This window comes from Ptychodera flava, chromosome 20 (assembly GCF_041260155.1).
Source record: "Ptychodera flava strain L36383 chromosome 20, AS_Pfla_20210202, whole genome shotgun sequence".
Taxonomy (NCBI): domain Eukaryota; kingdom Metazoa; phylum Hemichordata; class Enteropneusta; family Ptychoderidae; genus Ptychodera; species Ptychodera flava.
Window position 1 is genome coordinate 36,677,306 of NC_091947.1, and position 27,149 is coordinate 36,704,454.

At 38.1% G+C, this 27,149-nt stretch overlaps 1 protein-coding gene across 3 annotated transcripts in view; it reads right to left on the reverse strand.

The window, feature by feature from the left end:
- Positions 1–6,280: 6,280 nt before the first annotated feature.
- LOC139120851 (schlafen family member 11-like) overlaps positions 6,281–27,149 on the reverse strand; it is a 74,570-nt gene continuing 53,701 nt past the window's right edge. The window contains exons 2-5 of one of the 3 annotated variants that reach the window (XM_070685450.1): positions 14,915–15,882; positions 12,630–12,746; positions 10,679–11,393; positions 6,281–9,190 (exon numbers count right to left, since the gene is read on the reverse strand). In XM_070685450.1, coding sequence (XP_070541551.1) covers positions 8,413–9,190; positions 10,679–11,393; positions 12,630–12,746; positions 14,915–15,882 — 2,578 coding nt within the window. In that variant the 3' untranslated portion in view covers positions 6,281–8,412. The remainder of the gene's footprint in view (positions 9,191–10,678; positions 11,394–12,629; positions 12,747–14,914; positions 15,883–27,149) is intronic. The other 2 variants (XM_070685449.1, XM_070685451.1) reach the window with 2 other exon arrangements.

Here is a 27,149-nt window from a genome sequence, read left to right on the forward strand (position 1 = left end):
GAGCGCTGCAATTTTTCCCACCAAAATTATAGTGTGCAAGATTTTACCAATGTTGTGAAATTTTCTGTTACAATCAGACTATTATTGCTAGCTGTGGACACATGCGATAAAGGGAAAGCAACGCCACACATCGTTCATATCTTGGTTGTTTGCATTTAGTGTATTTTCATTGTGTCATTTGTGAGTGTAGTTGATGTTTCGCTCTGTTGTGCATACAGCTGATTATCCATTAAAATTAAAATGATGATAATGATAAAAATGATGAATTTTAAGCGACTGATGAAGAACACTCTGTTTACAAAGCGAAGCGTAAAAGGGTCGCAGTGTCACATATTGTCTCTCAACCCTAGTGCGGGTTCTGAGCAAGACACGTAGATTACGGGTACGTCTCGCCAGGGCTAAATGATCAGCAGCCAAATATAATATACACTTACACTATCATACATATTAAAAACGAAAACAACCAAGATACGAAGGATATGCGGAGTTGCTTTCCCTTTATTATATTATACACAGTCAGCAAGCTTGGTTCTGTTTAAGTCACTCAAAATTTGCCAATAACGTCTGTCTGTCGGGGATTTCGAATGCAAGACACTCGCCCGGGTTATCGCATATGAACTTCGTTTTTCATCGAAGTAAAACGTTTTTTTAATTTGTGATGGAATTGTTGCCAGGTCGATTTTCATGATATTATACTCTTCTTTCACAACCCGATATCAAGTCAATCGAACGTTTCCCTCTTTGTCTGTTAGACTGAAGACACGGGTATGTAAGAAGTCGGAAACGGACGATCTGCGCTGATCGATTACGCCGGCGCATTACAATGCATTTGTGGAATGTAACAGTTCGTAAGAGTTGGTAAATTCATGCAATGCTCTCCTATTTAAACAAAGCTCCATCCATGATTCGGTTCCGTAGCAGGGCATAAATTTGCAAAGGACTTGGCGTCAATATCTGTTAGGCACTGTCGGAATTAGTGTCCTCTCAACACCTGGTATGTTTCCGTTACATTGTTGTGAGCGTACAAGAGAGGAAATAGGCTTGGAATTTATGGAGTTGAATCAGAGGCGATGATGTACGGCTGGTATGGCGGAGGAATTTACTGTTCTGAAAAGACAAAGATGTCTCTCTAATGCAGAGGTCATGGCCGAACGTTATGTTACTTAGCAAGTGGACACCAAAACAGGTCCAATGTCGTCTTTAAATGTGTTTATGATGACAATCAGTATCATTAAAATTAAATAAATAATTTACTCGGTTCAAGGAACAAAAAGAAAATTACAATAACGATGAAGTTAGACTTTGCTTAATACATTCGTCAAAAAGCCTTTTGCAAATGCTCGACTGTTCTTCAGGTTCGCATTTTTTAGGTTTCTGTAAGTATTTTTCAAGATTATAGTTAGACCCCTTGAAACTATCCAACTGTAAAGTGATTTCAAGTCTAAAGCGACAAATGTATTTCAGAGATCGCTCCACTTCACTCATACGTAAAACAATAAAGTTTTGATATGAGGTGAATTAACGTTAATTAAAAACCGTGATGAAGAAGAAGAATAGTATTGATTTCATCTCCCATGTTGAAAGTTAATTTGCATGTGTCTGAAATTGTAGATGAAATGACTTGTGCCGTTGACAAAATTTAATGGGGTTTCGTAAATTAGCTTCTAGTTTCGTGCCGTCATGATGGCATGATTTTCAGGTATACGAAAATGCAGCTGTACAAATTGACATTTTCGATGTTCGCTGATATGGAATAGTTACTACTTACCGAGGCAGGGTTTAGATTATACTATAGGCAAGTGAAAATCACTCTCATGAACTTTGATTTGATTGGCCTCAAAAGAAAAGCTCTTGCAATTGAGAAAAACATAACGGCAACCAATATGAAATGAATTCTGTGAAAATTGTTGACAGCTTTAAAAATTACACTCACTGGTCCACTTTTAGGCAATCCGCGAAATCGTAATTACACTCGTATTTCAGACAGAGGTTTTAACGAATGCAATAAATTACCAGATTTTCTTCGAGTTAAACTAAATTTGATCTAAGTATTGTGAAAATGAAAGTTGACATTAAGGTTAGGTGCTTATTGAATTTATGGGTGGGTGTTCATGTATTTAATTTGCATCTACAGGGCGAAATGATCCAAGAGTCATAAGATTACGTCACTTGATGGGGGGAGCCGGTGGCAGAATTGCATTTACAGTGTTTCACTTTTTTAAAACAATAAAATCAAGTCATTAATTATGACTTAATATTTAAGAAAGCACAATACATTTTTCCATTTTTCTCATGATGAGATTTTTCTACAGCTACAATCAAAACATGCGATATTATAATGTAATTCCTTTTGCGTAAATGGATATATGATGTAAATTGGCTGCAAATTTATTGCTATCTTTCGAAATTTTAAGTGCATGATTGCACCAAGACAAGGTTGAAACTCGTCCCCATCCCACCCCGGCAATTATGGCAGGATCAGACGGCCGTACCAACACCGTGACTGCAAAAGGGAGGTTCAAGTTGACCAAAGGTGCCCATGTGTTGGGTAGTCTGCAAGATCGATCGATTTTCTACTCGGTTTATCGATCCCGTGCTCGATCTGCCCACCACTGCAACCTAAATACTTCTAAATAGGTTGCAGTGGCAGACAGATCGAGCAGGAAATCGATCGATCTAGCAGACTACCCAACCCACTGGCGTCTGTGAGGTTGACTGCGTACTGAGATTCATGTGATAGTTTATTTCGGCTGAAAATTGCGCGAAAGATTCATGCGACAAAACTAATCAAGAAAACTAATCAAGCAATACGTACATTGGCGGTCAAAATTTTGTTTTATGAATACAACTTAAAGTCGAATAATTGAAGTCCAGCCAGCAAGGATACAGCAAATGTGGACCTAAAAAAAAGGGTACTCCCCACGTCACGGCCAACTTCACGCGCCCTCTGGTGAGCGAGACTGCGCGAGATCCTCATGTTTATGTTATTACTTTATTTAGGACAATGAGCATGTCCATACATATAAATCATTACAGGATTGGGAGAATAAAAATGATACAAATATGGTGACATCAAGAAAAATTCATTGATGGGTTAGACCTAGCCCTGCGTACGATGCTGTGTGTTCCGCTACAACTAATAGCCCCGCTCACCACAGCCCTGCAAAGACCCGTACGTAGAGTTGGTGACTTCAAATCCATTTTTGGACTTGACGTAAAAAGCCAAATTACTGCCGAAATTCAGCGTTCTTGGGCCCAAGTCGTATCCCTGCCTACCTCAGCTACTCGATCGCTTCCAAAAATGCCAGTCTTTTATTCTTTTTTCGTAAATAACCGTCGATGTCGGCAACTCTCTCGCTAGCCCTGCGTACGTACGCAGTGTACGCTGTGCATTCCCTGTGTGCGTTCCTAACACACAGCGTACACTGCGTACGTACGCAGGGCTAGCGAGAGAGTTGCCGACATCGACGGTTATTTACGAAAAAAGAATAAAAGACTGGCATTTTTGGAAGCGATCGAGTAGCTGAGGTAGGCAGGGATACGACTTGGGCCCAAGAACGCTGAATTTCGGCAGTAATTTGGCTTTTTACGTCAAGTCCAAAAATGGATTTGAAGTCACCAACTCTACGTACGGGTCTTTGCAGGGCTGTGGTGAGCGGGGCTATTAGCTGTAGCGGAACACACAGGCATCGTACGCAGGGCTAGGTTAGACCATGAAGATATATTTCTGTGCAAAGAAACTCAGATTTAGAAGAATGAATTTATCCATCTTCTCCTCAAGTCAGAAGTGAAGTACACAACATCATACACCTTATGTATAATTAAGTTTTCATTCATAGAAATCCTTTTCATCAAACTGTTGATTTGCTTTCTAACCAAAGTGTCAATCCTATTATACCCAAACATAGTATTAGCACTGCTGTGTCTGTCATATCGTAGGAATATGCAACCAGCGTTATTGTAAGCAACTTTCAATTGTTTCAGGGCGCTTTTATTATAGCTGACCCATAAGTTACCACCATACAATTGATAACAATATGCTTCAAATATTTTACACTTAAGGTGGTTGGAAAGGCTAGAGCGTCAGGTATAAATTTCAACAAAACTATTAAATATAAAAGTAGTCAACATTCTCTGTGGAATAAAAAAAACTAGACATTTGGGCACAAAGGCATTGCAGAGTTACAGCCTGTTAAAACTTCTGAAAAACTGACCAAATAAGAAGAAGTTGGGGAGTCCTATAGTGTATTAACTGTGGTAGAGGTCCTCTAGCTTTTAATAAAATGTTTGAAAAGGGAAAGTCATTATTTGCTGTTTTTCAGGAAAGTTTGACAAGGCGGTGCTGGCATTCAGAGTGAGTGACTGCTATTGTAAATGCATTTTTAGATTCTTTGAGTGTCAAAGAGGTGTCAAAAGTGAGATTAACCAAAAAAAATGCTCTATGACTTCAAAAGAGGGGTGCAAATATGGCTTGTTTTCAACATTTTTGACAGAATAACAGTTTTCCTACATAATTGTACACCAATTTAATCCAACTTTGAAATGAGATATGGATATGGAATTTTTACAGCCTATTAACAAAGTTACATATAAGATTTGTACGGCACAATTTTCCTGTATTTGAAGTACTTTTTGAAAAATCACATTTTGAAATTTTAAAGAATTTTTAATAATTTTTTGATATATAAACCCATGTAAAATCATAAAAACAAATTTTATTTACAAATCCTGCCGTACAAATCTTACAATTAATAGTGTCAACATATTTATAACTAATTTGGTAATATTAATACTATCAAATTATTATTAAATTCAAATATGTAAAAAAAATATGAAAATTAAATTTTAATATTTACTGGTGTCTTATTTCAAAATCATGGCTGCAAATATACAATTTTTATACTTTTTGGAGAAAATATTAACAAGGGAGTTATCCTGAAAATTTGAACTAAATATCTTGATTCTAACACTTGAAACTTGACTTAACTCTGAGAAAAGAATTGGTGCAAAAATAGCCTTTCCAACCACCTTAACACTTTGAGAACACAGAGAAAATGTTCTCAAAAGTTAAAAGTTATGTATGTTAGCAGAGACCTAAAAAGATCTCCTCTGACGCTCGATATCAGAATTGTTACTGAAGGTATTTGTCAACAGATAGCCGAGGTGTTTTTTTCTTTTCAACAAATCCCAGTTTAACTCCATTGAGATAAACAGCTGGAATATGCTCAATCACACATCCCTTGAAAGTTATACACATACATAGAGTTTTCTCTGTATTGAAAACAATATCATGAATATTGCCATAATTGCTGCAAATATTTAAAAGTATCTGAGTTCCTTTCGCTGAAGGGCTTATCAGACATATATCATCAGCATACATCAGATGGTTAACAAAAATACCACCGATGTTGCAACCAACCTTAGAATTAATCAATCTATGGCTCAGATGGTCCATATACACATTGAAAAATTTTAGGGACAAGACACCACCTTGCTCCACTCCGTTTTTAACAGTAAAATGTGTTGAAATACAGTAGCCCATCGAATAGAGATTCTCTGCTTTCTATACCACGTTAAAAGGTATCTCACATAACAAATAGGAACATTACGGTTGATCAGCTTCTTGAATAATGACCAGTGATTCACACGATTGAAAGCTTTAGAAGCATCCATAAAAGTAACGATAACATTGCTACCATGACTTCTATAGTAGCTAATGACCTCTTTCAGGACAAACATACACATATCAGTAGAATGAAAAGTTTTAAAACCAAATTGGGTGAGATCCAAGTAACGACTGAAACAACTCAATCTTATTCAAAATGACTTATTCAAAAACTTTCGAAGTAATAGAGGATGTGAATATGTGAGACAAAACGTGTATACTGGAGGGAGACCACCGCGATTACAATATGTGACAAATTCCGTCCACCCCTTCTGATGTGTATTCTAAAACACTTGTTTTGGCATTTTTTATTTGAAATTTTGATGATATAAGTTGTGACAAAGTCCCAGTCCTCAAATGTTCACAGTAAAGAAAACACTTAGGCAGATGCAAGACATCCTTCTTTTACTATATATCAATACAACGGTACCAGACTTTAAATCAAATAAGTCAAAACGTCGTTTTAGCGTGACCAATCACGTCAAGGTGATGTGTCATCTTTCAGCTGTTCTGGGCTATCATCATGACAACAGTATCATTGGGCATATTGCTTTTATTCCTTCTGGCCTATACAAATTTAATATTCAATAAGGTCAACTCTTATTCTTTTTTTTTAAAAAAAAGATATATTTATTTCAACATTGTCGCAAATAAAACAAATCTACACAACTATGAATGCATTAAAAGTACAATGCGTCTTGTCTGAAACAAAAAACAAACAAAAACTAATTAGCTGTTTAAATTTAATTACAAAGATCATCATATGAATACATTCAAGATGCATTCTTCTCCTTCAAGTCTTACAAGGCTTGAAAACTTTGTGATAAAATCCTCAGTTTTGTTCATCATCTTATAAGTGAAATATAATGTATTCATCCATGAGAAAAGATAACATTTTAATTGCATAACATAGGATTGAAGGGAAACTTTAATCCCATCAAGAGTAACTGAATTTTGAATATTCCACACTGTGTATTTTACAATTTAGGAAGTTAAATACAATAAATAATGTCAGATGTTGCCTTATTATCATTTTCGATTCCTGCAATTGCTAATCTTACGATATTAATATTGATATTGAAGCCAGACTGGCAGATTGTGTTACCTCACTGGCCAATACAATCTGCCAGTCTGGCTTCTCGGTAAAGTTGTCAAAAGCACAAGTGGAAAAATGCACTATACTGCGAGAGAGGGACTACCTTGTATGTGGCCGTACACTTCTCAGTAGACACTTGTCTTACTGACATTTATTTAGCAATTCCGTTTCGTTTATGATTGTTTGTTTTTTTCGCTGTTTTTGCATACTCATGCCAAGATTCCCCTGCACAAACGCTGTAGGTTCGAAATCATTTCCATATGAAAAGATACCTTACTTGAGGTGTGAACTGACTATCAATCGGTGATTGCTCTACAAATATCACGGATGATATCATAATCATAAACATTGTGATCTTTGGGTCTACTTGATCGGTAGTTTATTTACTCTCTGGGGAGTCATAAGCCATTAATTTGGTAACGCGGAAATTTTCCAGGGGATTAGCTTAGATACATGGTTTGTGTCGGCAAATCCCCTCACGCGAGTAGCTAGCAAGCATATAAAAACTGCACAAAAACTCTGTGGATATGTACGGCTACCCTGTATCCCGCACACGAGTACACGGCTATGAAAGCCAGTAAACATGTGGCAGCTGCAGCCGTCCGTGCTGGGTGATCTCATTACCTTGCTCGAGCTTGACTGGTACATTTTATAACTAGCAAAAATTTCAGGTTTTTTAAAATCTTGATGGTCATAATGTGACATTCATTAAATAATTTGTTTATATATAACATCAGTGACCTGATTATAGGAGTAAAATTTGAAAAAAATGAAAGCATGTCTGCTAGCTACCCCACCAAATGGTCTTCCAAGTAACAATTGTTTGCTGATATCAACTATATAGACTGGACCTGTAATTGCATTGCTGTCTCTTGTTTCTGCTGTCTTCCCATCGGAATCAAAGACCACAATTATTATTTTCACCTGGTATGTTACTAGAACCATTTACGCAAAGAATACATTAAAACATGTGAATGTATAATATTTAAGAACAATAGCAAGTTAAGCTATAATTTCATCTACAATTTTATAAAATATTTACCATGATTCCTTGGCAGCAGGGTTGATATTACTTTGAAAGCTAAAAACAATTGCACCCTAGTCCTACTTAACAAAAGTCAACTGTTCAAGACATTGAAATCTTGGATACCTTTCAACAATCAGGAGGGGTGCCATTTTGTAACTAGTGTCCTTTCAGACTGGAGTTTGATATTCCATGGGGCTTCAGATTTCAGAATTAGATTTATAGAATAACAGTCTGAAGATAGACAGATCCATCTGACATTATATCAGATGTATGGACTGTATTGGCATGTCAGGTCTGTATGAAAATACTGAATTACAAAAAAATGAAATACTGCATGGAGCTTCCATAATCACAAATAAGTTTTTCAGAGTATCTTTCTGATTTATACCTTATGCAGATTTGTCATATCTCCCACAAATTGAACAATACGGTCTTGATAAAAGTGGAATGAGGTTTACATTGTTGTGGTTGTAAAATATCAAGAATGGATTAACACTGCTGTGATGATGAAATACCAAGAATGGACAAAGAGTCCAATGCACTATCCCTGAATAATAACTTCAAGTAAACATGGAGAACACCACCCAAGTCGCAGATAACAGCCTCTAAGAGAGTCAATTGTCATTACTGCATTTGTTTACAATCAGTTTGAGTTAGAAGTTTGGAGTTGTCAGATTCATCTGCTGAGATAATCACCAATTCAGATGATGCACGAGATGCCAAATTTAACATAAATTTGTTAAAATCTGCAGTTACTGGATTCACTTTTGGATGAACACCTATAACAATTGGTTTATCTAAGCCACTGAAGTGTTTGACAGTGTTGATATGTGCGTTGCTTGATAGACCCTGCCAAGTCTCGGCTTCCCTTCTCTTGCTGAACAAGACGGCCACATCTTTTGCTTGGTAACCCTGATTAGCATACTGCTCAATAAGCTGAGGTAGTACATCTTTGATACAATCAGAATGACAAGAGATAAATTGAACTTCTCTACCAGGGTATTGATTTACACAACCTAATTGTCCTGAATCAGTCTCATCATTAGAGTTGAAATACTTTGAAGCAAAGCCGCAGATTTCTTTTGAACTTCTCAACACCTTAGTGAGTTCAAAGGTCATCTTATTGGTGAGATCTGGGATGCCAGTTCTGAATTTATGTACCTGTATAGAAGTATCAACAAAGGCCCACAGGTAACCATGGCAATCACGTCCATTGTCTCCAGTCTTGATGATCTTCTCTGCTAATGAATACCAGTCTCCGTCTCTGTCTTTGAAATTTTGTACTTCATCAAAGATGATATTTTTGACCTTATCATAATATTTATTGGTATTTTTTTCCGTATTGTCATCTGCATTAGCCAGGAAGTATCTTCTGGAGACTGCTTTACAAATTTGCAGACTCCTGCAAGAATGTACGAAAGGAAAACATCCAATTACAAATATTGCACCAATTTAAAACATAGGGCCAAAGTCCCTGAAGCTACTATAGACATGGATACAAAATTAAGTATTTCCTGACTGTATGAAATTATCTCACTAAGGTCAACCTACGGACCTGTAAACCAAATATTAAAGCTGTCTGACCAGTGGTTTTTAAAAAACAAACAACCCAACAGTTGACAGAGCTCTGCTGTGTTATGTAGACAATAACTTTTTGTGACACATGTATTGATGAAGACGGAGGATATCTTTGATAGCTCATCTCAGGATGGCCTGACCAAAAATGGCATAATTAGCTGTAAAAATACAAATTGATGATTTCATCATAATTTTAATATTACGATAAAGCCTAGGAGCCTGTATACCAAATATCAAAGCTATCAGATGAGTAACTTTTGAAAAACAAATATTTTGACCAAAATGGCAAAAATTGACCCAAAAATACAAACATTGAAGATTTCATCAAATTTCAGTATATCACACTAAGACAAGCCCTAGGGACCTGTATCCCACATATCAAAGGCATCAGACAAGTAGTTTTTGAGAAACACATTTTTTGACCAAAAATAGCAAAAATTGCACCAAAAATACAAAATAGCAGATTTCGTCATATATTCAATGTATCATATTTAGTTCATCTGTAGGAACCTGTATACCAAATATCAAAGCAGTCAGAGAAGTGGTTTTGATGATATAAAGTTTTGACCAAAAATGACCAAAAAAATCCTTAAAAATACAGATTTGCATATTTCATCACAATTTGAACAAATCTAAGTTGGGTTATCCCTAGGGACCTGTATACCAAATAACAAAGCTGTCTGACCTGCGGTTATGAAGAAGATGATTTTTTACCAAAAATGCCTTTTTTGGCGCATCAATATCAAAAAATTAAAAAAATTGTTTCTCAAAATCATATTTATCATCTACACAATAAATATCAAATCAGTAAGTACTGCGGTTCTCAAGATATTTGAGTGGACGGACGCCTCACAAACGGACATACATACATACATACAGACTGACGCCGGTCGCCGGATGGATACCCATCCCAATAGCTTCTATAGACTGGTAGTTACTGATCATTATTGCTAGTTATCACATTTACAAACATCCATCACACGGTGGATTGAGAGTTGTGCTCAATGTATCAAATTCATCACTCCTAACATGGTACCATGAGCCAGTCAAACAGCTTTTTTATGCAAACCATTAGTAAAGGCACAGGATCAAATGCATTGCCTCTAACTACTACTGTTCTGGTTTCAACAAATCAACATTAACAGAACCATTGACCACCCGACAACAAGCACATCAACAGTTATACCTATACTTCATCAGCGGGGATGCAGACTTCCACTACATATTCAGGTCCACAAATTTCGAGAGTTACAGCTACAGGGGCTTTAATATAAAGTCTACATCCAAAACCCTAGAATCTGGTAACTCTTACCTTATTTTCTCACACAGTGGTTGATGTTCACATATGTAAAGGATTTCATCTGTTGAACAGCCACGTCTCAGTAACTGCTTTATAAACTCAACCGCTGCAACCGTCTTCCCTGTCCCTGGGGGACCATGCACCCATAATTCCTTGTACTGCTGATGTTGCCATAGCAATTCAAACTGCTGCTCACTCAAGGTCAACAAGAATTCATCCTTGTGTTGAAACTCACTGAAAATTGGTGGAAATGTTGCTAGGGTAACAACCAAAGCATGCAATACATATTCCAGTTTGTGTCTGTTGAGTTGATACTCTGGTACTGCTACAGATAATTTTGGCAACTCTGCGTATTGTGTATGTGTTATGACATGACACATTATGTTAAATTTCTCCATACAGCCACCATCCATAACAAGTCTGTTTTTCAACATTTTGCCAAGTCTGATGTTGTAGTCTTCAGAAGCTGCAAAGGCAGGACCCTCTATCAATGTTATCAGGAAAATCCCAACAGTTGTTATCAAGAGAATATCACACAGGCACTCTGCTGGTTTTGTTGCTATGGGAACTGTCAAACATAAATCAGTCAAGTTGACAATCAGTGCTATTCCTGTTAAGGATATTTTAGTTGCAATATTAGTCAGCCATTCCAATCCTACATGTAACTTATTCGATAATCTTGTGAGGTCAGGTTGCCTTGGATACACAAGTAAGGTTCCTTCTGAAACTGAAAGAGAGAAAGTTGAATGTGAAAATTCAGATTAAAAACCCATGTCTACAGACACTTTTATGAAGTCATTTATAAGTACTTCATTTTATCGTAACATGACTCATCTGATCATGACAAATAAGCTTTTTCTCTCTCATATTCGTATTTCAAGAATTTAGTTTTGAACTTGCAGTGTGCCATACAGAGATGTAATGCTCAGACATTGGATGTTCAATAAAATAACACTCCGTTAAAAGAGAATTTACTATATAATTATGGCAGAGAAACACACCAATGATCTGATGCTCAATGGTACACTGAATTTGCTAGTATAAATATTAGGAATTTCTCACTGATGCTCAATGGTACACTGAATTTGCTTGTACAAATATTAGGTATTTCTCACTGATGCTCAACAGTACACTGAATTAGCTAGTACAAATATTAGGAATTTCTCACTGATGCTCAACACTACACTGAATTTGCTAGTACAAATATTACGAACTTCTCACTGATGCTCAACACTACACTGAATTTGCTAGTACAAATATTAGGAATTTCTCACTGATGCTCAATGGTACACTGAATTTGCTAGTACAAATATTAGGAATTTCTCACTGATGCTCAACACTACACTGAATTTGCTAGTACAAATATTAGGAATTTCTCACTGATGCTCAACGGTACACTGAATTTGCTAACACAAATATTAGGAATTTCTAACTGATGCTCAACTGTACACTGAATTTGCTAGTACAAATATTAGGAATTTCTCACTGATGCTCAACGCTACACTGAATTTGCTAGTACAAATATTAGGAATTTCTCACTGATGCTCAATGGTACACTGAATTTGCTAGTACAAATATTAGGAATTTCTCACTGATGCTCAATGCTACACTGAATTTGCTAGTACAAATATTAGGAATTTCTCACTGATGCTCAACGCTACACTGAATTTGCTAGTACAAATATTAGGAATTTCTCACTGATGCTCAACGCTACACTGAATTTGCTAGTACAAATATTAGGAATTTCTCACTGATGCTCAACACTACACTGAATTTGCTAGTACAAATATTAGGAATTTCTCACTGATGCTCAATGCTACACTGAATTTGCTAGTACAAATATTAGGAATTTCTCACTGATGCTCAATTGTACACTGAATTTGCTAGTACAAATATTAGGAATTTCTCACTGATGCTCAACGCTACACTGAATTTGCTAGTACAAATATTAGGAATTTCTCACCTGTGAAGTATTTTTCTTTGATTGATGTGATGAAATCTTGTATCATATAGATAGGCAACAATCTTGAACTGTGTACATTGATTAATCTATGGTACTTGTATTTCAATTCATCAATACCTAAAATTTGCAGAACAAAATAATAGTTTAGAAGACGTAGTGAATGAATCATTTCACAATACAAATATTTAATCTAAAGCAGTGGAAAGAAGTTTGAGGTGCAGAGACTTTAAAATGCCCATGCAGATTGCCTAGGGCTAGCCAAACTCTACATTAAACACAATACCGGTACAATAATGGTCCCTTCTTATTGTTATTAAACCTCTAAAAATTTACAGATCAAAAACTTACAACAGTTTGTACGGTATCTTAATGATAAACGTTGTTATTACAGACATGAATTTTAGTCAGACTAATCTTCAAATGCAGTAACAATACATTTTACACACAGACACTCTGTATTTACAAGTTGAGCACTGAGCATGTCAACATGGTTTTGGGAGTTGAACATTAACCTGTTCACCCCCAATTCCCGGTAAACAGGTCCACACTCACCATTTATAACAGTAGGTTTGAGCTAAACCATGAGGGTGAAAGGGTTAAGTAAATATACAGAGTAGAAACAAAGAAAATAAAATAATCATCAAACTTTACAGCTACTACCTGTTTCAGACTTACTTTATAGACATTTACAGCCATAATTTTATTGCAAGTGAAGTACCGGTAGCTGTGAAATTATCCTCAAGTAGCGCAGGCATCAGTGACAATAACGCTGCGTATACTCACTCTCTCTTTCCGCACACTTTTCAATGTGGGTGGCTATCTACTTTTTCAGCTGATGACACTGTAGACCCCACTCCCCATACAACCAGTCAAGAGTGGCAGGGCTACGGATCTATAGACTCCCCTACTACTCTGTACATTGAAAGTTCAGGCGGCAGTAGGGTCTGTTTGTATACGTACCCCCCATATTGGTGACAACACTATAAAAGAAGGACTCAAAATTTAACAAAGTCGATGTTTTTGTTAGACTAAAAAAATTATGACTGATTTTTACAAATTTTGACATCAGACAAATTTTGATCACGGGAGAAATATGGGCCACCATATTGTTTGTTGAGCACATTGAAGATCTACGCAAAGAAAAGTTCCGACGCACCCAAATTGATGACATAGCAGTTGATGCAGGTTGTTGTGACATACATTTGTAGAATGACCAGAGTATAAATCCCAGTATTTTCTGTTTAGAGACGACAAGCTTGGCTTGTGCATGTGATAATAAAATGTAGTTGCAATTGATATTAATAAATGACACTTTTGGCCCACTGTGAGATCTCAGAAAAGATATAAAACAGGTCATCGCTGATGACACAGTCCCCACGGGATTATGGTGTTTGCATTATGGTGATTGAATTACATGCTTTGTAGCTTCAGTACTTGGGGAGAGGGTTGACTTTGTTAAATGTTGGGAAATCACATGATAGTAGTCTGGGGGGGGGGTGGTCATGTTTGTGTACTTGGGACAGTAAAGTTATGGCTGTTGGTGTTTTCCATGACAAGATCAATAGTTACATTTATTTAATGAATGTTTACCAACATTGAACTAAATCAGTTCAGGGATAGTTGAGTTATGGTTCAAAAATGTGAATAAATCACAACAAAATGGCCATCCGGCAACCATATTGGATCGTATCGCAAAATAAATTGATGTATATATATATATGCCATAGTACTTTATCTGTGTGCCAACATTGAACTAAATCAGTTCAGGGATAGTTGAGTTATGGTTCAAAAATGTGAATAAATCACAACAAAATGGCCATCCGGCAACCATATTGGATCGTATCGCAAAATAAATTAAACTGCATATATACCGGTATACCATAGCACTTTATCTGTGTACCAACATTGAACAAAATCGGTTCAGGGATAGTTGAGTTATGGTTCAAAAACATGAAAAATTCGCAGCAAAATGACCGCTCGGCACCCATAGTAGATCATATCATGAAATAAATTGACTAGCATTTGTATGACACAGTACTTTATCCTTGCACACAGTTTGAATAAAATCAGCTCAGAGGTGACAGAGAAACGGCTGCTGACGGACGGGCTGATGGATGGACAGATGGATGGACAGACGGACAGGACCCAATCTATAAGTCCCCACCAGACTGCATCTGCGGGGACTAATAAATGGCACTTTTAGCCCATTATGAAGTTTCAGAAATGATACACAATAAATGGCACTTTTGGCCCATTGTGAATGTTTCAGAAATGATATCACTCACCCACACTTTGCAGCAGGATTCTCCTCCTCCATTCGTTGAATGACATTTGCTGAACTTGACCATCAACAATGTAATAACTCTCAGGCAATTGTGTATAAACCAACCCTGGGTATCTTACCACAGATACTATAATTACAAAACGTGATTTTGGAGTTCCTTCCGGTACATTATGAACTGGATAAAATACAATATCCCAGTGAATGCCTCTCTGAACACAAATATTTGGCATTTTCCATACACTCTTCATCATTCTATCGTTAACTTGACTGATAATGTTTCCTTTGGTGTCTTCATCTGGTACATCTTCTCCAAAGACAAGACAACTCTTGTCTTCAATGCCAAACAGAATATACCCTCCACGGTGATTGGCAAAAGCTGAAATGTATCTTCGAATGAACCAACTGATGCGTTGGGCAAGTGGTTGGTGGGAAGGGTCCTTTTCATTGCTGAGATATTTGAATTGAATTTGTGAAGTTTCTTGTCTGAAATTCTCCAATGGCTGACCATAACAAAAGTGTTCAGGATGCGCTGGCAATTCTGTCAGGATACCTATTTCATGACTTTTCTTCTCAAATAGCTTTAAAATAGTATGATAATTGACAGAGAGAGTTGCTGTGTCTGTAGGCACTCTTGCATGGTAGGAAATAGTGCATACATGATCTGAACTTTTCACAAAAATGTACAAGTCTTTGCTGTCAAATTTGCCAAAAAGATCAATATAATTACATACATCATCTTGCGAGATCAGCCAGCGTATCTGTTGTTCAATTCCACTCCACCAGGTATCTAACAGTTTGGAATTGACTTCATCGTTACTTGTTACATTATTACTCAAATGCAGGATGCCACCTCCAGAGTTCAACAAAGCACACAGATTAACTTGTACAGAGGCGTTTTCACCTTCATTGATTCTCTTGAAAACATCAATATCACAGTGGAGTAGATGATCACCAAAGTTGGATAAATTCCTGAAGATCAAAGAGAAAGAGCATTACCAATATAAGTTTTTATGTCTACAATATGAAGCAACAAATGTTACTTAAATATAAATGGATTTCTTTCTTCCTAAGCATTACACATACTAGTACTAAAGTCTGCAGGCTGCATACGTATACATGTATGTACATTAACTGAATTAATAAAATGAGTGAAAAGAACCAGTTGAGAGTGGTTGTAAACATTGAAATTGGGATCAGTTTTGGATTCACATTGGCCTACTATCTGTATCTGTATCCAAAGGCTGGACTAATTACAAATAGAAACTTGTCAATAAGAAAACAGAAACTACATGTAAGTAATGACTTGCAATAACTTGCAGCCCCTTGTTGGCAATGCAATTTATCCAGTGTAGCCTGACTCAGTAAGCTGGCTATGCACTGTGGCTATAGTGTAGCCTAGTGAGCTGGCTATGCACTGAGGCTGGTGTAGCCTGACTCAATGAGCTGGCTATGAACTGTGGCTGGTGTAGCCTGACTCAATGAGCTGGCTACGCACTGTGGCTGGTGTAGCCTATAGCCCTGCGTACAGGTCTGTGTGTTTTCGGTGTTATACGGCTGTGGTAAAGGTCATATAACGCCAGGAAAACACAGACCTGTACGCAGGGCTAGTGTAGCCTAGTGAGCTGGCTATGAACTGTGGCCAGTGTAGCCTGACTCAGTAAGCTGGCTATGCACTACGGCTGGTGAAGCCTGACTCAGTGTGCTGGCTATGAACTGTGGCCAGTGTAGCCTGACTCAGTGTGCTGGCTATGCACTGTGGCTGGTGTAGCCTAGTGAGCTGGCTATGAACTGTGGATGGTGTAGTGACTCAGTGTGCTGGCTACGCACTGTGGCTAGTGTAGCCTAGTGAGCTGGCTATGCACTGAGGCTAGTGTAGCCTGACTCAGTGAGCTGGCTATGCACTGTGGCTGGTGTAGCCTAGTGAGCTGGCTATGCACTGTGGCTAGTGTAGCCTGACTCAGTGAGCTGGCTATGCACTGTGGCTGGTGTAGCCTAGTGAGCTGGCTATGAACTGTGGATGGTGTAGTGACTCAGTGAGCTGGCTACGCACTGTGGCTGGTGTAGCCTAGTGAGCTGGCTATGAACTGTGGTTGGTGTAGCCCGACTCAACAAGCTGGCTACACATTGTGGCTGGTGTAGCCTAGTGAGCTGGCTATGCACTGTGGCTGCTGTAGCCTGACTCAGTGAGCTCGCTATGCGCTGTGGCTTGTGTAGCCTGACTAAGTGAGCTGGCTATGCGCTGTGGCTGGTGTAGTCTAGTGAGCTGACTATGAACTGTGGCCAGTGTAGCCTGACTTAGTGTGCTGGCTACGCACTGTGGCTAGTGTAGCCTAGTGAGCTGGCTATGCACTGAGGCTGGTGTAGCCTGACTCAATGAGCTGGCTATGCATTGTGGTTGATGTAGCCTGACTCAGTCAGCTGGCTATGCACTACGGCTGGTGTAGCCTATAGCCCTGCGTACAGGTTTGTGTGTTTTCGGTGTTATACGGCTGTGGTAAAGGTCATATAACGCCAGGAAAACACAGACCTGTACGCAGGGCTAGTGTAGCCTAGTGAGCTGGCTATGAACTGTGGCCAGTGTAGCCTGACTCAGTAAGCTGGCTATGCACTACGGCTGGTGAAGCCTGACTCAGTGAGCTGGCTATGAACTGTGGCCAGTGTAGCCTGACTCAGTAAGCTGGCTATGCACTACGGCTGGTGTAGCCTGACTCAGTGTGCTGGCTATGAACTTTATCCAGTGTAGCCTGACTCAGTAAGCTGGCTATGCACTGTGGCTATAGTGTAGCCTAGTGAGCTGGCTATGCACTGAGGCTGGTGTAGCCTGACTCAATGAGCTGGCTATGAACTGTGGCTGGTGTAGCCTGACTCAATGAGCTGGCTATGCACTGTGGCTGGTGTAGCCCGAATCAATGAGCTGGCTATGCATTGTGGTTGATGTAGCCTGACTCAGTCAGCTGGCTACGCACTGTGGCTGGTGTAGCCTTGCTAGTGAGCTGGCTACATGTATGTGCTTTCGGTGTTTAACGGCTGTGGTAAAGGTCATATAACGCCAGGAAAACACAGACCTGTACGCAGGGCTAGTGTAGCCTAGTGAGCTGGCTATGAACTCTGGCCAGTGTAGCCTGACTCAGTAAGTTGGCTATGCACTACGGCTTGTGTAGCCTGACTCAGTGAGCTGGCTATGAACTGTGGTTGGTGTAGCCCGACTCAACAAGCTGGCTACACATTGTGGCTGGTGTAGCCTAGTGAGCTGGCTATGCACTGTGGCTGCTGTAGCCTGACTCAGTGAGCTCGCTATGCGCTGTGGCTTGTGTAGCCTGACTAAGTGAGCTTGCTATGCGCTGTGGCTGGTGTAGTCTAGTGAGCTGACTATGTACTGTGGCTGGTGTACATGTAGCCTGACTCAGTGAGCTAGCTATGCATTGTGGGTGGTGTAGCCTGACCCAATGAGCTGGCTACACATTGTGCACTTTCCTAATTCTCTGTAGCCACGATCCCTCCACAAAATGAGGGACCGTGCTGTAGCTTAACTCTGCAAATTTCACACAGTCAGCCCATTATTTAGCATAAAACATGTTTGGCATGACTGAAACTTAACCCTGACTGTATTAAAGATTCATATACCAAGTTGCTCTCTGAAAATTTAGATCGCCTTGCCCTTAATGCATTTAACAGAGAGATGCTTTCCTGTCCCTCTGATATTGATTGCTTCACAGATAAACTTAGTCAATGTCATGCGCGATACTACACAGAAATATATTCTAGCTTCTTGTTTTCAACTATATTTAAAGCCTTATTATAGGGATATCAAACCATTTCACAAATTGGCTTTGGAGCTCTACAGTGAGTGGATTCAAGCCAATAGACCCCGAGACCTACAATATAAATCCTTTTGCAAAGATTCTAAAAGTGAATTCAGGAGAGATTTAAGAAACCGACCACGCCAAGCTGAAAGGGAAAAGTATGACTTTATTGAAAACTGTTTGGAACTTGATCAGTCTCTTTTTTGGCGCAGCTTCAACCTTCGCAGGAAAAACAGGTCTGACTCTTTTCCTGTTCTAAAGGTTAATAGTGTGAAAATTTCTGATCCCGACTGTGTTTTAAACACATTCACAAATTACTTCAAGTAACTTTTTACGAACCGTCTGAAGATGAAATGTTTTCGGCTAATTTTAAATACCAAATCGATAACGAAATTTGTAAATTGGATAACAACAGTCCGTGTAATATTGACACCATTTTTTGTAAGCCTTGTCAGCTGAAGAAATCACGCATGCAATAGGGAAACTAAAGGTGATACCGAAGGATTCAAAGCGCGCGTTGGTTGCTATCGCTGGCAACGTTCTAAATGCGCGCTTTTGCATGTGCAAAATCTTACCGTTCCGTTGTTTCCTATGGATTTTCAACTCCTGTTATTTTGAAAATGCTAAAAATCTTTCAACTCTCTCAAGTAAACCAATTTAGCTGATTTTTTGTAGGATTATTGAAGTCATAGACGAGAATATAGATAAGCATGCGTTTCTAAAAGTTTTGGACAGTTTATGAGATATCGCCGTAAAACCCGTCAAAATTTTACAAAATGACACAGTAGATATTTTCCTGTTCAAAAATTGTTTGTACCTGAACAGATAACCTAATCCATGCTAGGGGCTCTAAACAGGTATCTCATGTGTTACATTTGAAAATTTTAGAAAATTTGGTGCAAATTTGTAGGGGCTGAAATGTTTTAAAAGAGAGCTGTGAAAATTTGTGGACATGTGACGTCACTGATCAATAGCGTGACACTCCTGCGTCTTTTGGAATAGTATGGTTCTGTAAATCTTTATTTATATATGCAAAGAAAACCATGAAATCTTTGCATTTTGATTGATTTTGGAAATTACCCTTTGCAACCGTTGCTTAGCAATCTGAATCCTTCGGTATCACCTTAACTCTGCGAACCATGTTTTATGGACAAAAATGTCAAATTGCCTTTGGAAAGTATGTTTCACAAAAATACCAGGTGTTTTCCAAGGTGTGCGTCAGGGAAGTATTCTCTTCACCTTTTCAAAGAACTGCTATATTGGCTCGTCGTTTTTAGGCTCATCTTCCTTAGCAGATGATATTTCGATATTAGCGCCAACTCGCACTATTTGCCAGCAATTACTTGATATAGTTTGTGTGTATTGCTCAAACTTTCCGCATCAAAAAGTAAACTTTTAGTTTTCAGAGAAACAAAGTTAGAATGCCATTGCCAATGCAAACTTTTGTTATATATAATTCTCCTGTCACAGTAGTTGAGTCAATCACCTATTGTTGGCATACAAATTACTTCGATAGATCGCACATTATCTGCCTGCAAAAAAGCCGGGAGATTGATAAATTTGCTTCGCAGTGTGGGTATTGGGACCGCATGGTCTAAACTTAAAGAGGCACTCCCACTTGGTAACATTTTTAAAACACATTTTTGGCGACTGCGCGCGGATCGCGAGATATTGACAAAAACATGTCCTCAAAAAACTTAAAGTTTGAATTCCGGTGGCCCACCTGAATTCAGCTTCCGAACATAGAACGTTTGACACTGGGGCCATTGTCAACTGAGCTATGGAGTACGAGTCTACGCTGACGCTGCTGTACGCCACAGCAATACCACTCGCGTCGGTGAGCGGTCATGTCACAGAGTCCTACTGACTGGCTAAAAAAACCAACCAAAGTTTGCTGATTCCACCAGAATTCGCATAGGTGACTAGCACAGATACGTGCGGTTGATACATAATATGCGTAGTGGCCGCCGCGTGATATGCGCGCATACCGCACGTGGTGGCCGCTATGTATAAACCAAGCGTAACTGTGTGGCAGACGACAAAATGTAGTCATCAGAGGCAACTAATATTTTACACGTAATAACTGACATCTATGTGGTATTGTTTAAAAATTTAATACAACTGATTGAGAATAATGAAAATGACAAAAATAGCGCCAATGGCACTTGATCACAACTGGCACATTGTGAAACTACTCATAATTAATGAGGTACAAAATGTGGCATCATGCGGTGTCCAATCATATCATATATGAAGGGTGTAGCACTTGTGGTTACTGAGTTATGGACAAATATGTATATTTCAGGTCAAATGTCACTGAGGTCATGTGACATTTTGTCAAAAAAATTGAATTGCTAAGTCATCCCTATATACCAAAAATCAGACCTAGCTCTATTGGCTCGCTCAAAATTAGATATGCACATAATTAATGAGGTACAATATGTGGCGTCATAAGGTGTCCCATCATACCATATATGAAGGGTGTAGCACTTGTGGTTACTGAGTTATGGACAAATATGTATATTTGAGGTCAAAGGTCGCCGAGGTCATTGGAGATTTTGTCAAAATTTTGATATATCTGCGTGAACGGAGGGACATGACCCAATCTATAAGGCCCTGGACTTCATCCATGGGGACTAAAAACTGTGTCACTGAATCCTTTTTGCAATATGAATATGATGAGAAACTAAATTTTTATTTTACTTGGCCTTATACATAGGATTCTATAGACAGCTGACTTATACATGGTAGTCTATGGTGGTGTAAACTAAAAAGTCCTCTAACATGGCCAAACTTGATCACATTGTGAAACAAATCGATGTGCATCTGTATGGGGTAGGGTACTATCCTTGTGCAAAGTTTGAAAGAAATTGACCAGGGCATGTCTGAGATATCTGCGTGAACAGACGGACGGATGCACACACGGACGCAGGCACGCACACACGGACATGACCAAACCTGTAAGTCCCCCCGGACGGTGTCCGTGGGGACTAATTAGACAGACCACGAAGTCAATGAGCAACATACAGCTGAAAGACTATTTTTCACATTGCGATTTTAAGCCCATTTTTATGAGAAAAGGGACATGTACAGGGTTTTCTCTCGATTGCGCAAATTGCGCATTTCGAGTCATTGTCTGCCCTGAAAAAGTCACTGACTGCGCGAAAATCGCGCACAGAACACAGCAAGCAAAGACTTCTGCATATACTGACATATGAGGGTGACCAAATCACAGAGTACAGCGAGCTGTGTGTATCAATGATGGAAGTCGAAAAAATCGTGCTTTAGCATAATGATTGTGTATAGGCACGTGTATAGCAATGCAACACCATCGTTTGATCGGCGCATAGGGCTTGGTACATATTTTCATGGATTTATTTAAAGCCCCCCAGATTCGGACCGAATCGTATCCGAGGGAAACATAGATGTCAAATCCTGAGTCGGGGAAACTGTAGGTGACAATTAGACAGAAGATAGCATATGTGCTGCATACGACAAAGACGACACAACTGAAGTGGGTGACGATCGTAATGATATCGATGAAGCGCTTCATAGGAAGGCAAAATTCACATTAAAAGTGACTGCCCTTTTACATGTCAAGTCTGCCCCCTTATTTTGATGAATGGGGCGAAAGTGCCCCTTTCAATGAACATGCAGAGGAAACCTGCATGTATATGTATATGGAGAAAAAAGCAGAAGACATATTTGTAATTGTTTGTTAAATGACAATCATATATGCATCTCTTGAAATTTTGTGGTTATAAGGTATAACAGTAGTGTAAGAATAATGAGGTTAGAATAAGTTAGTAAAGCTAGTTGACAGTAATTAAGATTACAAAATTATACACTAAGCTGAGGAAATCTGAATGAAATAAATGTTGAAAAGTAGCAAAGTCATGGTCATCTTTTGTCTAATACCTTGTGTAAGTTCATGAACTTTACACAAATCTTGCTATAGATTTGTTGCTATGGGCAATAACTGTGTTTCAGATCATTTAAGAGCAATCCATCCATGACAGGTTTAAATTGTAATATACTTCTATTTAAAGGAGAGAAACTTCTCAAATAATTTTTTTCCCTGTAATTTCCTGTGAGAACACATGGACATGCTTAGGACTCTATGCTGGTGCTACCTTGATAACTAACCTACAACTTGTAACGGCATTGTCTAACCTGATCACCCCAATTTCCTGTAGACAGGTCCACACTCACCATTGATAACAATGGGTTTGGGCCATACCATGGTAGTGAAAGACTGTAACATGTGAGGTCCTGGATACTTAATCTCAGGAATGTCAAAGTCTGTATATTGACTCAAGGATGTTTACATAACAAATGCTTAGGGTCATCTCAAAAGTGAGAATCTAAACTATGAAATATGTTTTTTTTTATTGCTTTTGATACCCAAAAGAGCATAGAAATCTCTTATACTTTGAATCAGCCATCCTGCATATTTCTAACATTCATCAAAACCTCATTTCTGTTCCACAACTCATAAAACAGTCCACAATGCAGGATTGGTGTACATTCCAAACTACATATATGAAAGACCCCTAAAATCAATTAGTTAAAAAGGGGGGTTAGAAATTTCCCAAAACTATATAACCTCCGCTCCGTTTGGCTCCATTTTTCGGAATTGGAACCAGTCTATGTATCGGTACCAAATATCAACGCAGTCTGTTCAGCAGTTTTTGACTTTTTGTCGTTTACGGAAATGGACGACATCAAACACCGGTTGAAACCACCTCTATATCACAACTTCCAGTTGTGATAAAACTAAGGAGAAGTTTTAAAAAAGAATTAACAGAGGTAAAGGCATTGATAATGATGTATATAAAGTCATCGCAGTAGGAGGTAATTAATTGCGTCATTCGAACGTTTTTGGACTCCTTAGAATATCGTCAATCAGCACAACAACACACTTTCGGGGGATTTCGGGTCATAACCAGAAACGATCGTACAACTTCGGGATGTGAAAAATACGCTCAGGAAATGACATGTTTTTATAACTATCTCCGCGATCCGCGCGGAGTCCGCCACGTCAAATATCGACCATTGGCATTAACCCTTTCACCACCATGGTTTGTCCCAATCCTTGTTTTCTATGGTAAAGTTGGATCTGTATACAGGGAACTGGGGGTGAAAGGGTTAAAAAAATGTGTTTTAAAATGTTACCAAGTGGGAGTGCCTCTTTAATTCTCAGCTGTGAAGTCTGGAAACGTGTGTGCCTTCAAGCTGATTTTCATGCAATGTGAGCTTTGGTCTCTCACAAAAACTGAACTGGTTATGCTTGAGAAAGTCAGTGTTATGTTGCTAAAGTCGTGCAGGGTTTTCCCATCAGAACTGCCACTGACTTCGCTTTAAAGTACTTTGGGTCTCATTTCAATTGAAGCCTACATTGACAAATGTAAACTGTTATTTTTTGGAAATCTTTGCTACTGTAATATTTTCAAAAAGAAAATGTGTTTTTTTCACATCAACTTTTTGAATTCAAAATGTCTCCTACAGAGAAATCTTTAGGATTTATTGCTGATACTGTTAAGATCATTTCAAAATACGATCTGACATGCTTTCTTGATGAATTTTGCACCACTAGCTATTTCCCTTAAACATTTATTAGGAAAACAATTGTGAAAGATGCAATCATGAGAATGAAAATAATTGTTGGAGACAGAGATTGGAAAGTAGAGATGAAACGCTGGTTTACTCTTGATTACACACAAAGTTAGTTCCACTTCACTTACTACACGTATTTACGTATTTACGCAGTTTTCCTGAGCGCCGTCAAATTGTTTACAGTGTTGTACAATCCCAGAAACGAAGACTATTTTAAGTGTCAGATACAGTTGATGTTTTGACTAATTTGTTACCTTCCTGTTGTCATACAACAATAGCAAGGGACTCTTTTTGGAACTCGCTTTTTGACAAAATGGGCATCACTATTCAAATGACCTTCACTTCAATCTAATATTTTAGGAGATAGCATTTAAACGATTAACTACCAGGAGTCTGGTGAACATGCAACTCTTCAAGAAATTGTGCTGGACTTTGTACAAATGTGCCTAGAGAATTGAATAGTACCGTGTATTGCTTTCTGTCAGAAGCTTATGTATAATTTAGTTCAATGCGAGTGACTTTTTTTTCTTTCCCTGATACCTCTATAATTAAGTGTGTTGATGTAACTCATGTTTTGAGGAGGAATAAAGGAACAACAACAACAACAACAACAACAACTGTGGCTAGTATAGCCTGACTCAGTGAGCTGGCATAGCAACAGTGCATGTTAAGCCAGCAGAGGGCCCTGGGAGTGTATATAATGGTACCAGTCTAAATTGAAAAAGAGGAAGATACTGACTAATATATCAGGACTTATGTTCTGCCTCATTACATGTAGAATATCCATCACGTGAATATGCACATGGTTAGACAAACAAGATCATAATTGATAGTGAATGTTAATTTTTCTGTCCCTAAGGTGACTGCATGGTAATTTGATGTTTTTTAAAAAAATATCTAAATAAACCATCATGATTCCTGTCTTTGAACAAAAATTACCCATATATTTGGTGTCATGGGCACAGATATACTAGAATTGAAGGTGGATGGTCAGTTATCTGCTGATACATTTGAGAATTTCACACTCTTCCATGTTCATACCAAGTTTACAGACTTACAAGAAAAAGGAAGTCAATGAAATTTTGCAGGCAATTAAGTTGTCAAATAAACATGGAATTGATGTATGAAAAATTAATTTTGTAATATTCTCAAAACAATATCACTGAAAAATACACAATGAGGAGGAAAATGACGAGACAAAATATGCCATTATTTTTGGCAAACCACTTCTGCCAGCAAACTTGTTTAAAAAAGCCAACCAATATTGTAAATTTGCAGTAAAACATCTGAAAAGTGCAAAAAATAAGTAAAACAAGTCATTGACAATGACAATTTCCTGCTTGTAATTGGGAATTTGTTCGTGGAAGTAACTAAATTTAAGTCCATATGATGATATACCACGTTTCATAAGTTTTGATGCAATGCTTCTAGACATTCAACCTCAAACCAAAAATTAATTTTGTATGCAAATTAGCAATGATTAAACTATACCGCTAAATGTCATTGCATTCTATTACAGCACTGTGAGATCAAAAACTGCACCAAGCTTTATCAAACTTAATACTGTATTTCTGAACATATCAAACTAATAAGGAAAGTTCATTACATATGCAAATTAGCAATTATCATGACAATGTCTTTATTCTCTATTCAAGCACTGCACTGTGAGCACAACATCTGTATTAAGTTTCATGACATTTGATAAAGTATTTAATGACATATCAGCCTAATTACAAGAATGTATTGAATATGCAAATTAGCAGTCAATTGACATGATACTGTTAAATTTCTTTGCACTGTGAGATCTACATCTGTATCAAGTTTCATCAAACTAGCTTCTGCATTTTTCGACATATCACAATAATTACGAAAGTTCCTCAATTATGCAATTAGGATAGAGGCCAGGGCTTGTAAGAAATTTTATCTTTATATTTTGACATTGAGGAGAAATTCTGTTAGCTTTATGAGTATTCCCAATAAAATAAACTGTAATGTTTATCACAAAACAGTTCCTGAGTGTGCTGCTGATATTGAGTGGGAAGAATTATATTGTACACTAAATACAAGTATTATTCAAATTAGGGAGGTGAAATATCAGGACAACTGATGGCCTTTATTTCAGTTTTGGGTTTCTTTTGCATATAGTCCAAAGCTCACCAGCATCAATATTAATGTGGTGGAAGTATGGAATTGCTACATAACGCTGTACCCAATGATATGAAACCAGGGTCTATAAGACCTGACAGTAATTGGTGTAATTCAGTTTGACATATTTAAATTACATTCCAATTGTATCATTCAAAAATTTCACTATTGAAAACTGATACATTTGTTGTCTCTTACATTTTATGACTGGTTGAGAATTATAACCTTTTATGCTAGGTCATAGCTGTGGAAACGCAGCTATCTGTTGGTGGGGTAGTGTGCATAATTGCTATGTGGGTCATCAAAGGGTCAATCCCGCCACGGATATGACCTTTTGATGACCCACGTAGCGACGCACGCTACCTCGCCAAAAGATAGCTGCATTTCCACAGCTAGCTAGGTCACTGCTATAGAAGACTGAGGCAGTTTTAAACTATTAATTAAGTTACATACAAAACTGAAGTATCTCTTACTCATTTTCGAAAACAAGCAGATTCGAAGAAATGATCAGACAGGAGAGGCAAGGAGAGCTCTCTCTCTCTTAATACTGAATTTATGAATTATCTGACATCTACTAAATACAATGTAGCCAAGTCACAACTATAATAAAGTCACGCATCAAATAACTAAATCAATGAAAGTTTACATGTAAGTGAGATGAGGTATTGTCAT